The sequence below is a fragment of the Candida oxycetoniae genome (genome assembly GCF_023343755.2).
Source record: "Candida oxycetoniae strain CBS 10844 chromosome Unknown scaffold21, whole genome shotgun sequence".
NCBI lineage: Eukaryota > Fungi > Ascomycota > Pichiomycetes > Serinales > Debaryomycetaceae > Lodderomyces > Lodderomyces oxycetoniae.
Window position 1 is genome coordinate 63,281 of NW_026055450.1, and position 16,742 is coordinate 80,022.

Here is a 16,742-nt window from a genome sequence, read left to right on the forward strand (position 1 = left end):
AATAACGCGATGTAATATATATATATATAGATATAGATATAAAAGTAAAACAAGAAAAATAAAATAAAATGACAACAACAACAACCTTGGTATTAGGTGTCACAATGTTCGGAGAATCTGAAATGGAGGGGGGAGGTGGCGAAGTGGTGGTGGTCTTTCTTAACACTATCTCTATCATTTTCATCCAGAGTCATGCTCAATAGCTATTTCCTTTTCTTTCTGCACCTGCTCTTGATCTCGATTGGTAATAGAGTATTCTCTCAATTCAGGATCTATCAAGCTTATCAGTAAGTTATCTCCATTTACGCCTCCTCTAATTCTATCATATTCTTTATGGGGTAATTTCCAGCCATTCCCCAAATTGTGTGAGATCAAACTAGCAACATCGTCGCAGTAACCTAAAAGACTAACGTCAAACTGGCAATGATTTATGGGATCTTTGTTTATTAGTATTTGAGGAACATCTTTAGGTATCTTGTCAATTATATCGGCAACCGGTGCAACTTTTAAAGACGTTCCTATGCATATCAACAAATCGCACTTTGCTATATCCTCATTGATTAAATTGTGAAATCTTGAGGGTAAAGACTCGCCAAAAAATGTGATATCTGGTTTGTAAACACCATAACTTTCGGCAAAGTAATAGTCGTCATCCTTTTGCAATATACTATTTTTTTTCAACGTACAACGTGCACAGTACGGAATTTCTTTATCTCTGATACGACCAAATATCTCTTCACCTGCAACCTGATCTCCACATGTGACACAAGTTGCCGTGGCAAATGATCCATGGCACTGTACAACATTCTCTGGCAAAATACCGGCATAACTCTCCAAATTATCAATATTCTGAGTATAATTGCGCAAAAGTTTTCCTTTACTTTGCAATAATTGAATGAAAGAATGCAATGGACTATACGTTTCTTCTGGTGGTAGTACCATGTAAGCAATTGAATAGAATAGACTAGGGTCAGAAAGAAAAGTATCCAAATCGAATACTTCTTGAGGATCACTTAAACCCAAATGCTGCACCATTGAGTAAAAACCTTTTGATGATCGGAAATCCGGTATTCCTAAACTTGTCGAGATCCCAGCTCCAGTAACAACGAGTACATTATTGCATTCTTCTATTAGTCTCAAAGCATCCTCAAATGTTGTAACATTGGGTAATTTATCTCGTATAGCCAATACTTTCAACATTGCTTGGTGCAAAATTTTAACATAATTCATAACATTCGCATTATCATCAATTTCCCTCAAAATTTGAGGACTGCAAAACCCGAGTTTGGCTATGAGCTGGACTATATCTCGAGATGTTGCTGTTGGAGGTAAAAACTGTTCAAGAAATCGCACACTCCCATGTTTTTTTAAAAAAGCTCGTGTTTCCTTAATTTGGTCCTGTGGCATGTCATCGTCACTGTCAGAATTATAGCAAATTTGTGGATCAGATAAGTCGTTTGACTCAGATGCATGTGCAGGTGAGCTGCCTCGAGATATCAATTCCTCAGGTGGTGGTGGCGGCAGTGATGATGAGTTACTATCATCATTTATTGTTGGATTTTCTTCTTCACCAGAGTCAGTTGTGTTTGAAGGTATAGCATTTTGCTTCAACCCGTCACTTTCTTCATTCGAACAAACGTTTTCTGTTTCGGTACCAGCCCTCCTTGTGTCGTTTGTTTCGGTACATTCGCTTGTGTAGTTTACTTTGAATCTTTTATTGGGTTCTCCATTCACTTCTGAGCTGATGGGACTTTCCACTTTTCCACTACTACTATTCTGTTCAATGATATTAGTTGGCTTAGCATCATCATCAGAAGCCTTCCTTTTGGAGATCATTGAATTACTAATATTACTACTACTACATTTGCTTTTCAGTTTTGCTTCTTCTGAGACGTCTCTTGACTTACTTGACAAAACGTTGCTACTGTCATGACCTGCACTAATTTCAATTGTTCCATCATTGAGTCTAGCATTGTCTCTTGAGTTGCAGCTGGAACTGCTAGATTTAGCCGCTCTTTTTTCCATTGCAATGTTTCCGTCATCAATAAAATCCAAAACCAGTGGGAAACTGCTTGTTTCGCCAAACTTAACAGTAGCAACACTCCCTATTTCTTCGGAGCTTGGAACACTACCATTTTTCTTGTCTTTTGAGCTTTTAGTATCACCAATCTCGTTGTAGCGCCGCGCTTTCTCTTCTTTTTCCGAGTTTGATTTTTCATAACCACCATCCTTTTTCTTTAATTTCTCCCCACCACTTGATTCATTGTCAACTATATCTCTCTTTTTTTGACCTTCTAGTAAAAAGCCTTTATTTCCATGCTCACTATGTGTCTCTACCTTGTCACAATCACGAGCCATCTGCTGTACCAAGTAAAAACTTTTTGATTTTCTTTTTCAAACGGCTTAATTTATTAAATATTATTTATTCACCTTATTTACCATGTTTATTTTATTTTTGCTTTCGGAAAAAAAAAAAAAAAGTTTAGCATTCGCCTTTGTTAAACACTGAACAAAGAGAGTAAACTAAGAGATTTAGAAAAAACTGGGCTAGAAACGTGCCGCGAAGTTATACTAAAGATTTATACTACGACATCCACCCTCAATTTTTGACAAGAGTATAAGAAATTAGACGGCTATTTATTTTCAATTATATTGTTAAAGTAAGGAATAACAAAGAAGTTCAACGTTGAAAATTGAAGGTTATAGGTCAAAAGTTGAAGGTTTTATCACTTGTTGATAAAAAAGGACTCACAAAACTTTAAATATAAAATTACCTTGATTGAAAAGTCACGTGATGGGACTTTGCTGAGTTCTAAATATTGTAATAGTATATATTCTATAATCGTAGTGAATATGATTTTCGACACTAGCACAGCAAAGCGAGGTTAGTAAAGCAGCACTGACGAGTTTGACACTAGCACAGCAAAGCGAGGTTAGTAAAGCAGCACGGACGAGTTTGATTGCCTTAGTGAATGAAAAGGGCAAGACGGTATAGAGTAGAAGTTCAAAGAGTAAGACGTTGTAGAGTAAAAGATTGTAGAGTAAGACGTTGTAGAGTAAGACGTTGTAGAGTGCAATACGATATAGAGTAGAAGTTTAAAGAGTAAACCCTTTTAAAGTAGATGTTCTTGTGGTATATATGGAAATAGAATCTCAAAGTGACAAACTTGACAATGTCCACAAAGTTGCCTACATGCCTTATTGATAACCTTTTCTCTGGTTAGGGTGTAGATTCTTCAAAAATACATCTGGTGGTGTCACCGTGCCCAATGCTCTATGTGCGTAAAGATCCAAAAATGTCAAACCAAGCAAGTATGAGGCATTAACCCAGCCAAACCCTTCAGTGGCAACCCCCTTAAAGTCCAAACCTTGATTACCATACTCGGCGTCAACTCTATGTGACACTGCTCCTTTAGTAACATTATACTTTTCAACAACAACCCCATTATAATCAACAAAAGATTTTGTCATCATGAATAACCATCTATATGCTAATCTTCTTGCAATTCCATGATATCCATAATTGGTTAATCCTATCCATGCCAATATTTGTTGCGGTGCCCAGCCAAAAGGATAATCCCATTGACGAGATGGTCTGGTCAAGCCAACTTCGCCTCTCGATTTCAAAGTACCAGCAACTAATCCTCCATGCTCCTCAAATTTGGGTAAAGACACTTCCACCAACTTAGCCGCTTGCTCATCTGAGGCTAGCTTGGAGTAAAGCGGCCAAAAAGCCGTAGCCGATTCGTAATCTGTTTGCTTCTCTTCATGCACATTGTAGTCGTAATAAATGCAATCTTTTTCATTCCATAAATATTTATCAACATTTTGTTTTCTCTTCTTGGCTCGCTCAATCCAGGTATTTGATGAGTGTAGTCTACCAGTACTATCCTCTAATCTGTCTTGAAAAAAAGTAGTCAATAAAAATGCAATGTCATTCTCATACTTGTATAATAACGAGTTGAGATCAACAGTGGCCAAATATGCACATTTACCTTCTAATCGATAAGATGTATCGTGTCCTGACTCTCTAACTGCTCTATCGTGCATAAAGTATTCATCCAATTCAGGCTCTACAATTTCATCATCGTTGTACTGTGCAATAAATTCAGCTTGGCTTAATTTGTACTTGTCAATATATGGTTTCAAAACGGCATCAAAATGAGACGCCTCTGTTTCTGGCGGAACACCTTTACCTGATGGGTGATAACACGACAATCCTGTTTTCGAATCCAATCTAGGCGGAGCGCACCAAACTGTTTCGTACTCCTTTATAGCTGATAACGTCGCTCTTCTCAAAAAATCAATTGCATCATTCATGGACCCAGGATCAACTTCAATTGTCTTATTGAACGTTCTTAATGCCATATCTGTCAAAAACGGTGGTTGAGATCTACCTAAATAATAGGATCTATTGGCATTCAATATTTTCCCATAATACTCTATTTCGTATATGAAATTTTCACACATTCCTCTTGCCAACTCCAAGTGATCCAAATTTTGGTTTGGCTTAACGTCAGTTAACAAACCAAGTGTCTCCATATATGAATCCCAACCATATAATTCATTGAACCTTCCTCCTGGAACAACGTATGGCCAACTTATTGGGTTCTCTGGATCATCAGGGTTACTCCTAGATGAAAGTGCTAGTATTCCTGGTTTATTATTGATCGACTCGATATAATCGGCATCAATGATCTTCGGTAAGTATTGAACATCTAGTTTAATATCGTCTCTCAAGTTTTTGATCCTGCTGAAATAGTCATACTGGTCCTTTCTGTTGTATGGTATATATATTCTGTGGCTTTCCTGACTCTCGTGTTTTACGCCATTCTCATCAAACCAATATTCCTTAATCTTAGTGTCTCTTGCCATATCAACAATATTCTCCGAGGTAACACGTCTGGTTAAGTTTTTCCAAAATGAAGTGGTAATAAGTCTCTTCATTCTAGCAACTGGGTTCTCGTTTATTCTGGCTTCATCCAAAACAATTTGATGCCTTCCAAATCTACTTGCAATAGTCAATTCTTGCAAAAGATTACTCAACATATATGTACCTCTGACTGATGCTTGTTTGTATCCGTTGGAATTAGCGGTACCTAATCTCAACACTTTTGGTCCTGTATCTTCGATTGTTATTTGACAGTTGTTGTCAGTGTCTTCATTGGCCAACAATTCTCTTAAAGTGTCTTGGACGTCGCTGATATAGTATTTTTTTGGGCGTATAATAGTATCATCCATGGAAGCTCTTCTATAAAGCATCTGATCCTTCGTTTTCATGGGCATGGAATCTGCCGATGCATCAGCGTGCTCGTAAATGGGCACTATTGATGGTCTCTTTTTCAACTTCGTTTTGGTAACTCTGTTTTGAAAACTATCATCATTAGTTTTTTGTAGTGGCGTCGTATCGTCTAAATCCGATGAAGAATATTCAGCATCGGGAGAAACTTCTCTTACAAGCGGTATATAATTTGGCCTGTTTAATTTTTCTGGTTCTCCAGACTCGTCATCTCCATCCGAATGCGAATGATCGTCGTCCTTGCCAACGTGAAAGTTGAAGTTGACTTGACCAACGCCTTGTCTGAACGGGGGTATTTTAGATGCCGGTGCTGTTGCTGTTGCTGTTGCCGTTGCCGTTGCTGGTTCTTGTGCTTGTGCTTGTGCTTGTGTTGACTTGGGAGGTGATGGAGATCTGGAAGAGAGATCACTGTGAGGTTCGGGAGCTTCATTTATCGAGCTTACGATTGGATGTTCCTCATTTAGTTGTTTCATAAAGTCAATTCTGGACATTTTTGATTCAAAAGTACTAAAAGTACGAACCCTTGCCAAAGGCGAGTTTTTGTTCAAAATCTTTTTCTTGTAGTCACCATAATATTTCTCTGCCAAAGCATATGGGTCATCATCACTAGAGTTTACCGAAGATTGTCTTCGGTGTCCCTGAGCGGAGAAACTTAAATTTGAATTTGAATTTGAATTTGAATTTGAATTAATTTCCGCATTTGTTGCGTCTAAGGTATTTGCAGGTAATGGGCTTGGTTCAGGAAAGTAGCTCACTGGTGTAGATGTTGGTGATTCTGAAGGGGATTCCTCCAACGACGACGAGGGTCTTGCCGCTTTCGTCTTTTGTTGGTCTTGGTCCGTTGGTAAAGGCTCCATTACGTCAACAGCGGTTAACCAAAACTTTTCACTTTTAGTGCGGAAAAAAGGCGATTAAAAACAACTAAGTAACGGGAAGCTTAAACGATGATACAAAACCAAATTGTGGATAATATAGGAATCTAGTCTTTTGCAAACCTAACGAGTTTGTAGATGACTGAATAGGTTGATTAGTTATGACAGATATTTCGAATCTAACAAAAGGTTTCCTCTATAATGAAAGGATTGAACAAGCATTGAAAATTAATGTCAAACAAAGATAAAGTAATAATATGTCAATTTAAATAGAAAGATTTTATGTGTGCATTATTGCTAAAAAAAAAAGACGTTTTAAATGCTGCACATAGAAATTGGTCATGTTGGAAAATTTATTGACCTAATTTTAGAATGCAATGGAAAAGACTGTAATGGTAAGACGAGAGAGAATATAACAAGACGAGAGAGACTATAACAACAAGGTTATAACAGCAAGACTATAATAGCAAGATTATGGCAAGACTAGAGAGACTTTAACAAAATAAGAAAGCTATCAATGCCCTTTACTGGTTACTTATCTCTGACTACGTTTCCGCTTTATAAAGAAATGCTGTTTCTTTGAAACGGGTTTGATTGAATCCTTACTAAGGAACTACATTATCGGGCCTCAAGAGGCCCTCTGGCCCTCTGGCCCTCTGAAATGAGCGTTATATGTAAATATGTGTTTGTGTTTGTATTTCAATACCGAGCCGAATTTTAAAATTGTTTTACTCCTTTTGCTGCAAATATTCTTTCGTCTTTTTTTTTTTTTCATTTCGTCATAAATATTTACGAAAATTTGACCAATTTAGTTTTCCATGCCATGAATTTGTATGCATATCGACACTATCGAGCAGTAAGAGATAGTATTGTAACAAGCTACTGAGTGTCGAGCAGAGCGAGATAGTGTTGTAACAAGCTACTGAGCGTCGAGAAGTAAGATATAGTATTGTAACAAGCTACTAAGTGTCGAGCATAGCGAGATAGTGTTGTAACAAGCTATGGAGTGTTGCTCCACTATCGAGCAGAGCGAGATAGTGTCGATAGTGTCGATAGTGTTGATAGTGTTGCTCCACCATCTCGCTTCTCTCGATAGTGTCGATAGTGTTGATAGTGTTGCTCCACCATCTCGCTTCTCTCGATAGTGTCGATAGTGTTGATAGTGTTGCTCCACCATCTCGCTTCTCTCGATAGTGTCGATAGTGTTGATAGTGTTGCTCCACCATCTCGCTTCTCTCGATGGTGGATAGTGTCGATAGTGTTGCTCCACCATCTCGCTTCGCTCGATGGTGGATAGTGTCGATAGTGTTGCTCCACCATCTCGCTTCGCTCAATGGTGGATAGTGCTATAATAAAATAGTTTTGTAATCATAGTAATTGATGTATCCCGGAGAAACCTCAATACGGCTTTAGGATTTGCGATTTGCGATTTGCGATTTGCGATTTTCGTTAGTAGCTTTACGGCAAACCGCGGGTCAATTACACAGCAAAAGTATTCCCATATTCCATTTCCTATTAACAAGGGGTTTTTTTTTTTTTTTGGTTTATAATAGTTGACTAATAAACCAATTACATAAGCCTTACTATTGTTGCTTACATAACAAATATGCATAAACCTTTCTGATTTTATTGGATAAAGAAAAATATGGGGAAAATTTCCCACATGTTAATAAATCAATAGTGGTTTTTGTATGGTGAAAAAAACCCCTATATAAATACCATCCCTGTCCCTCCCCATACCAGCATTTTTTTTTTCAACCTATTTTTCAGTAATTTTTTTTTTCTTCTGGGGCTTTAACAAACAAAAAGTTTAAAAAGTTTGGTAAATTATGGTAAAAGTAGCAGTTTTAGGTGCCGCGGGTGGTATTGGACAACCATTGTCCTTGTTGGTCAAATTGAACCCTAATGTTGATGAATTGGCATTGTTTGATGTGGTTAATGTTCCAGGTGTAGGTGCCGATTTGGGCCACATTAACTCGGCTTCCAAGACTCAATCGTATTTACCCTCGTCAAAGGAGGATAAGACCGCTTTAGCTGAGGCTTTAAAAGGTTCAGATATTGTAATAATTCCAGCTGGTGTCCCAAGAAAACCAGGTATGACAAGAGACGATTTGTTCAATATCAATGCTTCTATCTGCCAAGGATTAGCTGAAGGTATTGCCGAAAACAGTCCAAAAGCTTTTGTTTTGGTTATTTCTAATCCAGTCAATTCAACTGTTCCAATTTTTGCTGAAACATTGAAGAAAAAGGGCGTTTATGATCCTTCAAGATTATTTGGTGTTACTACTTTGGACATTGTTAGAGCAAACACTTTTATTTCGCAATTGTTTCCTCAGGATACCAAACCATCTGATTTCAATGTTAATGTTGTTGGTGGCCATTCTGGTGAAACCATTGTGCCATTGTATTCCATTGGTAAGACCAGTAAGTACTACAATGAGTTGAATGAAGAGCAAAAGAAGGCTTTGATTCACAGAGTTCAATTTGGAGGTGATGAAGTTGTTCAAGCAAAGAATGGTGCTGGATCAGCAACTTTATCAATGGCCTATGCTGGTTATAAATTAGCCGAGTCTATTTTGAAAGCTGTTAGTGGAGAAGGTGGAATTGTTGAATGTTCCTATTTAAACTTGGACCCAAAGATTAAGGGTGCTTCTGAAGCAAGAAAATTGGTTAAGGACTTGGATTTCTTTTCTTTACCTGTTTTATTAGGTAAGAATGGTATTGAAGAAGTCAAGTATGATATTTTGAACGAGATCAATGCTGATGAAAAGAAACTATTGGAAGTTGCTGTTGAGCAATTGGCAAAGAACATTGAGAAGGGAGTTGCATTTGGCTCTAAATAGAGTGGAGTCGATGAGATGAAATGAAAGAAAATGAAAGGAAACGAAATGAGATGAAACCTTTACAGAGGGGGGAGTTTGTATATTTTATAGCTGAATAATGTAGTTTTTAGGATAAGATAATTTAAACACTATTGAGCAGAGCGACACTATCGAGCGTATCGACACTATTGAGCGTATCGACACTATTGAGCGAAGCGAGATAGTGGAGCAAAACATAGTAGCGACACTATCGACACTATCGAGCAGTGAGACACTAATTAGCAGAGAATTAGAGGTAATTGGTAGGGTCTTGGGGATGATTAGCAGGGTTTTGGAGATAATTGGTAGGGTCTTTGAGATAATTAGCAGGGATTTGGAGATTATGAGTAGAATTAAAAGCCAATGTAAAAGAATAAAGACTTGGAGACACTCAGATGGTCCACACCCTGATAGTCAATGGTGTCGGTGACAGTTCGTGTCAATCTCGCTCTGGTTGATAGTGTCAATCTCGCTCTGGTTGATAGTGTCAATCTCGCTCTGGTTGATAGTGTCACAGTATGTATTTTTTCTGCTTATTGTCAATTTGTAATTAGTAAAGAGTTGGCTCTGCTCAAAAGTGTCAGTCAATGGCTCTCCACTATCGAGGAGAGCAAACTCAATTTCCAAAAACACTAATTTGTAAGATAAATCAGACCTAGAGCTGAGGTGCAACACTAGCTGCCACCAATACTTTTGCTATTAAATCTCTATAAATCTCTAATCTCTATTAATCTCGGCACTTTCTACTATCGAGGAACGAGATAGTAAAGAGTAAACATTGAATAGTGTCACGAGTCAATTTCTGTTAATCTCTATAAAGCTCTTAATCTCTGGGTAGTGTCGCTACTATGTTTTGCTCCACTATCGAGCAGTATGAGATAGTGTCGATAGTGTCGTACTGCTCAATAGTGTCGCACTGCTCAATAGTGTCGATAGTGTTGCTACTATGTTTTGCTCTACTATGTTTTGCTCTACTATGTTTTGCTCCACTATGTTTTGCTCCACTATCTCGCTTCGCTCGATAGTGTCGATACGCTCGATAGTGTCGCTCTTCGCTGTTGGTTGGTTGACTATTATTACATAATCTCTTACAAACAGTTTCGCACTAAAAAGTTCAATTTGTAAACCAATACAAAATCTCAAGGTATATGGACTTTTTTTTCCTTCTCTTACTACAATATCCTTATAAGGATTTCTAGATTAAAGGTCAATTACGCTAATACCAATAAGGTTTAGAGCAGAATTAGAGCAAGTGGTATAAAGCTGTATATCCCTTATTCAAGTAAGAAACCTCCACGTTGTCGTGAAACTACCCCTTTGTTTCCCTTTTTTTGGTTTTTTGGTTTTGTTTTTTTTTTTTAGATCATCGCTTATAGAAAAGAAGAGCAAAGAGAAAAAGACAAGAGAGAAGGTTGATTTTAAAAAAAGAAATGGAGTCGATCTTGGATTTTTCAACAGATTTGGACGTCAATTTGTTTGATCAATGCGTAGATGCCTTCTTTAAAGGATCTGGCGAAAATCAGAAAAAGGCACAATCAATTTTAAATCAGTTTCAAGAGCATCCCGACTCGTGGAAATTTGTCGATAATATCCTCTCAAATTCAACTAATTCTCAATCCAAATATATATCACTATCCTGCTTAAACAAACTAATCCAGTTTAGATGGAAAACAATCCCAGAAGACGAAAGGGTCGGAATAAGGAATTTCGTCGTCAACATGATCATATCATTGTGCAACAATGAATCCGAATTTGAAACTCAAAGAGCCTTGATAAACAAAATCGATTTGACCTTGGTGTCAATTTTGAAACAGGAGTGGCCTCACAATTGGTCAGAGTTTGTACCGGAAATCGTCGCAAGTTCTAGATCTTCTTTCAACGTTTGTGAAAATAATATGATCATCTTGAAATTATTGGGCGAGGAAGTATTCGACTATAGCCAGGACCAACTAACTCAAGCAAAAGCTCAACAGTTGAGAACTAGCATGAAAAATGAATTTGAAAAAATTTTCAAGTTGTGTTACGAAGTGTTGGATAAAACTACAAAGTCTTCTTTGATCATTGCAACTTTGAATGCTCTATTAAAGTACATTCAGTGGATTCCCGTAAATTATATATACCAAACAAACTTGTTGGAGATATTGTCAACTAAATTTCTTACCCCAATGGATACCAGAGCTATCGCGTTAAAGTGCTTAACCGAGACAAACTCGTTACCCGCTGAAAACGAAAAGACCTTGTTATATTTCAAAAATGCCTTGGAGCAAATTTATTCAATTGTACCTGTTTCGTCAAACTTGAAAGAAAGCTATAAAACCGCGTCTTCGGCAGACCAGTCCTTTTTGCAAGATTTAGCTATGTTCTTGTGTTCATATTTGAGTAAGCACTTGGGCATCTTGGAAAGACATGAAAATGCCAAAGACTTGTTACAAAATGCATTGTTTTATTTGTTAGAATTGTCGAGAATTGAAGAAAGAGAATTGTTCAAGACTTGTCTAGATTTTTGGCAAGTTTTCGTTTACCAATTGTTTATAGAGACAAGAGAGTTACCAAGCAACGAGTTGAGTCCAATGATGCAATTGACCTATGGAAACAGTTTGAGACCTGGCTCTTCGGGAGGTGCTCCTGATCCAGCGCTTTTGGCTAAATTCCCATTGAGGCAACATCAATATGCAGTAATCTTGTCCAAGCTTAGATTGGTAATCATTGAGAATATGGCGAGACCAGAAGAGGTTTTAATCGTTGAAAATGATGAAGGTGAGATTGTACGTGAGTTTGTTAAAGAGAGTGACACTATCCAGTTGTATAAATCAATGAGAGAAGTCTTGGTGTATTTGACACACTTGAATGTCATTGACACTGAACAAATCATGATTGAAAAATTGGCTCGACAAATAGATGAGAGTGAATGGTCCTGGCAAAACATCAATACCTTATGTTGGGCTATTGGATCTATTTCAGGTGCTATGAATGAGGATATGGAAAAGAGATTTTTGGTCAATGTAATCAAAGATTTATTATCCTTAACCGAAATGAAAAGAGGTAAGGACAACAAGGCTGTTGTTGCTTCTAACATCATGTACATTGTTGGCCAGTACCCAAGATTCTTGAAAGCTCATTGGAAGTTTTTAAAAACTGTCGTAAACAAGCTTTTTGAGTTTATGCATGAAACTCATGAAGGTGTGCAAGATATGGCTTGTGATACATTTATCAAAATCACAAACAAGTGTAAAAGACATTTTGTAGTGATACAACAAAATGAAAGGGAACCATTTATTAATGAAATAATAAGAGAAATACAATCTATAACAGAAGATTTACAACCTCAACAGGTGCATACGTTCTATGAGGCATGTGGTATAATTGTTAGCGCTCAAAACGATAAAACAGCTAGGGAGAAATTACTTGGCGATTTGATGGCTTTGCCCAATATGGCGTGGACGGCAATCACCCAACAAGCCGGCCAAGATCCAACATTATTAACAAATACAGAAACAGTCAAGATTATTGCCAATATAATCAAGACCAATGTTGCTGTTTGTGAAGCTTTAGGTCCTGCATTCTATTCACAGTTGGGCAGATTGTACGTGGATATGTTGTCTTTATACAAAGCTGTCTCATCGATGATATCCGATGCTGTAGCGCAAGATGGCATCATTGCTACAAAAACGCCGAAAGTGAGAGGTTTGCGTACTATCAAAAAGGAGATATTAAAAATGATTGAAACATACATCAACCAAGCTGATAATTTAGAAGAAATAGTTCGAGATTTAACTACTCCGTTATTTAGTGCTGTATTGGAAGATTATAGTTCCAACGTTCCAGACGCGAGGGATGCTGAGGTATTAAGATGTTTGACTGCACTAACCGCGAAAGTTGGCCATTTGATACCAGATGGGGTTGTTTTGATATTGCAAAATGTATTTGAATGCACCTTGGACATGATCAAAAATGACTTTGTTGAGTATCCAGAGCATAGAGTTGAATTTTACAAGCTTTTGAAAGAGATCAACCTGAGGTCGTTCCAAGGATTACTACAATTGTCAGGAGATGCTTTCCAATCATTGATCAATGCTGCGCTATGGGCGTTTAAGCACAACAATCGCGATGTCGAGGACAATGGATTATCTTTGACTTTGGACTTGATTGAAAACGTTGAGCAATTGGGCGATACGCCATTTACCAAAGCTTTTTACGATAATTTTTATTTCCAAATTTTATCGGATACTTTTTACGTCTTTACTCAGCCGGACCACAAGGCTGGGTTTGGATTCCAAGCACGGCTATTGGCCCAGTTGATCCATCTAGTTCAAGATGAGGTTATAAAATATCCACTCTACACTCCCGACCAAGCACCTCAAGGCACATCCAACTCCGATTTCCTCAAACAGTACCTTTCACAGTTGTTATCATCTGCATTTGACAATTTGCAGCCGGAACAATTAGTCAGTTTCCTTAAGGTACTAACTTCTGTGTATAATGATCTAACCAAATTCAAAGCAACATTGAGAGATTTCCTTGTCCAATTAAAACAATTTGGAGGTGATCCAACCGACTATTTGTTTGCCGAAGACAAAGAAATGGAAAAACTCGAGAGCGATAAGAAACGAAGAGAACAAGATTTACAAGTTGGCGGGTTAATCAGACCATCAGAAATGGATGATGATTGAGGTAAGGTAAGGTGAGTGGAGATGAGATGAGATGAGATGAGATGAAGTGTTGTGAAAGGTAGAACGTATGGCAGGTATGGTATGGCATATATTGCCGGTGACAAGGGAAGTATCAGTTTATAGAACTATTGTCTATTTTGCTATATTTGAAAGAGTAATAAAGTTTAACAAAAAGAAGAAATGAGAAAGAGAGAGGGGCCTGGCGTCAGTTTATTTACATCGCAATATGAGACACGTGACCTATAGTCACGTGTACTTACTTTAACAAGACTATTGTGGGAAAAAAATATATAAAGCAAAACTTTCTCCTTTCTATTCTTCTCTTCTCTCTTCTTTTCTTTTCTTTTTCCTTTTTTTTTTTCTTTCTCTATCGCCAGAAGATCAGTTCCAAACGTACATGGTTCTTGTCTTTTCCCAGAACCATCCGGGAACTGTCTTCCGTTTAGTCAAATGGTGTATCAATAATTTTTGGAACTTTTCGAGTAATTTTAGCGTACTTTTAAACATCCGCTATTCTATTCCTTTTTTTGACATATCTCAAGTCTGGTGATTTGATATTTCAAAAAGAGATATAGAGATGTGGTATTGGTGCACCTGAAATTTTAGGATCGTTACCTCTTCTCTTTTCGTTTTAAACCCATGTGTCATGTTGTTAGTGGCGTGGTTTGTTATATATATTTATATGTACAATTATAGATCAATAGGTCAATATTTACTCTCTTGCAAGTTGGTTCAACGACTTTCCATAGAGTTTTAAAGAATCAGAGACTCTCACAATGCCTTTCTTGGGTCCTGGTATGCATCCCTTAACAATCAAAATACCAGCATCTCCATCGGCATGCAAAACTTGCTTATTAAAATCTGTCATGTTTGAACATCCCATTCTTCCTGGCATTTTCTTACCTGGGAAAACTCTTCCAGGGTTCTGATTACCTCCCATTGCACCAGGTGTTCTATGAGCTTTCGAAACACCGTGTGTTGCTCGACCACCCAGGAAATTCCAACGTTTCATGACACCTGCAAAACCTTTACCTTTGGTTACACCCTTAATATCTACCAATTGTCCCACAGCAAAGAAATCAGCTCTAAGTTCTGTACCCAATGGAAGTAAACTTGTTTCTCCACGAACTCTAAACTCTCCAAATTTGGCCTTTGGCGCAGTACCGGCTTTTTCAAATATTTTCAACTCGTGCATTCTTGGGTAATTCTTTAGTTTGTCGATTGCACCTATAATGTTGGCATCATATCCCCATTCCTCACGAGTTTTGTGGCCTATAACCTCACACGAATTTATTTCGAGCACAGTGGCAGGTATCTGTTCTCCTTTCTCTGTATACCAAGTTATCATGCCCCTTTTGATTCCAAAAAGACCAGTTCTTTCAAGAAGCTGTTTCCTCTTGTTGGCCTCTTCAACTGTATGCTGCTTAGTTGGTGGTGTGGTTCTCAATGATGTGACCGCGTGAATAGACGTAATTTGAGCCGCTGTACGAACAAATTGTTGAGTAACATGACTAACACTTATACGTAGCCGATTTAGCGATAGGCTAAACATGATGATGATGCTTCTTCTTAACAAACCTACGCTTCTTCAAGATTAGTTTGTTGAAAAAAAAAAAATTGGAAAATTTGAAAAAAAAAAAAAAATTAACAAATGCACCAAAAAGTGATTAATCGGAGGGAGGGGGATTACTGGAAGAAGAAAGTATTTTATATATATATATGTATACACCACACACCAAACTTTATGCTCTTCGGTTTATATATATATATATAGAAAGATAGATATGTACATGATATGTAAAGACCAAAATCTCACTTGATTTTCTTTTCTTTTAATACAATTGTCTCACCATCAACAAATATTCCTTTACCCTTATATGGCTCGGGCTTCTTATGTTCTCTAATTACAGCTGCAAACAATTTCACTTGTTGTTTATCGCAACCTTCAACTATTAATCTAGCTGGGTTTGGACTGGACACTTTGAGTCCCTTGGGAACCACTAATTTGGGAGTATATGGAAATCCTAGTTTCAACGCAATCACATCCTCACCTTTGTCATTTTTCTCTAAAATAGCTCTATAACCAGTACCCACGAATTTCAAAATGGCCATATGGCCCTCGGAAGTACCTGTAATAGCATTTTGAATTGCTGATCGCAAAGTACCCCACAATGATCTCTGTGTTTTATTATCTGGATCATGAACACTCACATGTAGGTAAGAAGGGTCATCTTGAGAAGGTTCAACCTGAAAGAATTGTGGAATTTCGGTCTTTATGGTCCCGAGTGGACCTTTGACAACAACCTGTCGGTCTAAAATATAGTTGGTGTTTCTCTTGGTAAACGACTTGCAAAATTCAACAGGTATTGATTCAACAGAATATTTAACACCATCGATAATTTTCAAAGGTTTTCTTCCAATGTTAGATAGACATTTGCCAGAACTTGAAAATTGTCGTATCTGGAAACGCTGGAAACGTCCTATACCCGCCAACATTTTCGTTTTCTCAGACTTGTTGGTCAATTAATCAAAAGTATCTTTGAAATGTATTTCTTTTTTTTTGAAAAATTTTAAGGCTCAATAAAAAGAAGACAAAAAATCTAGGCCACTATCGAGCAGAGCGAGATAGTGGAGCACACTAGCTGCTACAGACACTATCGACACTATCGAGCAGAGCGAGATAGTGGAGCACAATAACTAGCTAGTGTTGATAGTGTTGTAACAGGCTAGTTAGTGTTGCTCGATAGTGGAGCACAATAACTAGCTAGTGTTGATAGTGTTGTAACAGGCTAGTTAGTGTTGCTCGATAGTGGAGCACAATAACTAGCTAGTGTTGATAGTGTTGTAACAGGCTAGTTAGTGTTGCTCGATAGTGGAGCACAATAACTAGCTAGTGTTGATAGTGTTGTAACAGGCTAGTTAGTGTTGCTCGATAGTGGAGCGCACTAGCTGCCACCGACACTGGACTGACGCTATAGGGGCACTTTGCAAGAGTGTTTGTTACTGTAAGATAAGATGTACTGGAAAATCTATTGAGATT

The 16,742-nt window shown here is 37.7% G+C and overlaps 6 protein-coding genes across 6 annotated transcripts; 2 read left to right on the plus strand and 4 right to left on the minus strand. All coding sequences in view use genetic code 12, as the record gives it.

The window, feature by feature from the left end:
• Positions 1-180: 180 nt before the first annotated feature.
• HST1 (histone deacetylase) lies at positions 181-2,358 on the minus strand (the record flags this gene model as incomplete). Its single annotated transcript, XM_049324409.1, has 1 exon — positions 181-2,358. One exon carries the CDS (start codon positions 2,356-2,358, stop codon positions 181-183), a length of 2,178 nt encoding a protein of 725 aa, XP_049179818.1.
• Positions 2,359-3,198: 840 nt separating this feature from the next.
• On the minus strand, positions 3,199-6,156 carry NTH1 (alpha,alpha-trehalase NTH1; the record flags this gene model as incomplete). The annotated part of the gene is made up of 1 exon (XM_049324410.1): positions 3,199-6,156. The coding sequence occupies one exon, from the start codon at positions 6,154-6,156 to the stop codon at positions 3,199-3,201; it is 2,958 nt and encodes a 985-aa protein (XP_049179819.1).
• Positions 6,157-8,000: 1,844 nt separating this feature from the next.
• MDH1 (malate dehydrogenase) lies at positions 8,001-9,014 on the plus strand (the record flags this gene model as incomplete). The annotated part of the gene is made up of 1 exon (XM_049324411.1): positions 8,001-9,014. The coding sequence occupies one exon, from the start codon at positions 8,001-8,003 to the stop codon at positions 9,012-9,014; it is 1,014 nt and encodes a 337-aa protein (XP_049179820.1).
• A 1,448-nt stretch (positions 9,015-10,462) lies between these two features.
• Positions 10,463-13,702, plus strand: CRM1 (exportin; the record flags this gene model as incomplete). Its single annotated transcript, XM_049324412.1, has 1 exon — positions 10,463-13,702. One exon carries the CDS (start codon positions 10,463-10,465, stop codon positions 13,700-13,702), a length of 3,240 nt encoding a protein of 1,079 aa, XP_049179821.1.
• A 712-nt stretch (positions 13,703-14,414) lies between these two features.
• On the minus strand, positions 14,415-15,254 carry KGF56_003113 (mitochondrial 54S ribosomal protein uL3m; the record flags this gene model as incomplete). The annotated part of the gene is made up of 1 exon (XM_049324413.1): positions 14,415-15,254. The coding sequence occupies one exon, from the start codon at positions 15,252-15,254 to the stop codon at positions 14,415-14,417; it is 840 nt and encodes a 279-aa protein (XP_049179822.1).
• A 260-nt stretch (positions 15,255-15,514) lies between these two features.
• On the minus strand, positions 15,515-16,198 carry MRPL6 (mitochondrial 54S ribosomal protein uL6m; the record flags this gene model as incomplete). Its single annotated transcript, XM_049324415.1, has 1 exon — positions 15,515-16,198. One exon carries the CDS (start codon positions 16,196-16,198, stop codon positions 15,515-15,517), a length of 684 nt encoding a protein of 227 aa, XP_049179823.1.
• Between the last annotated feature and the right edge of the window lie 544 nt (positions 16,199-16,742).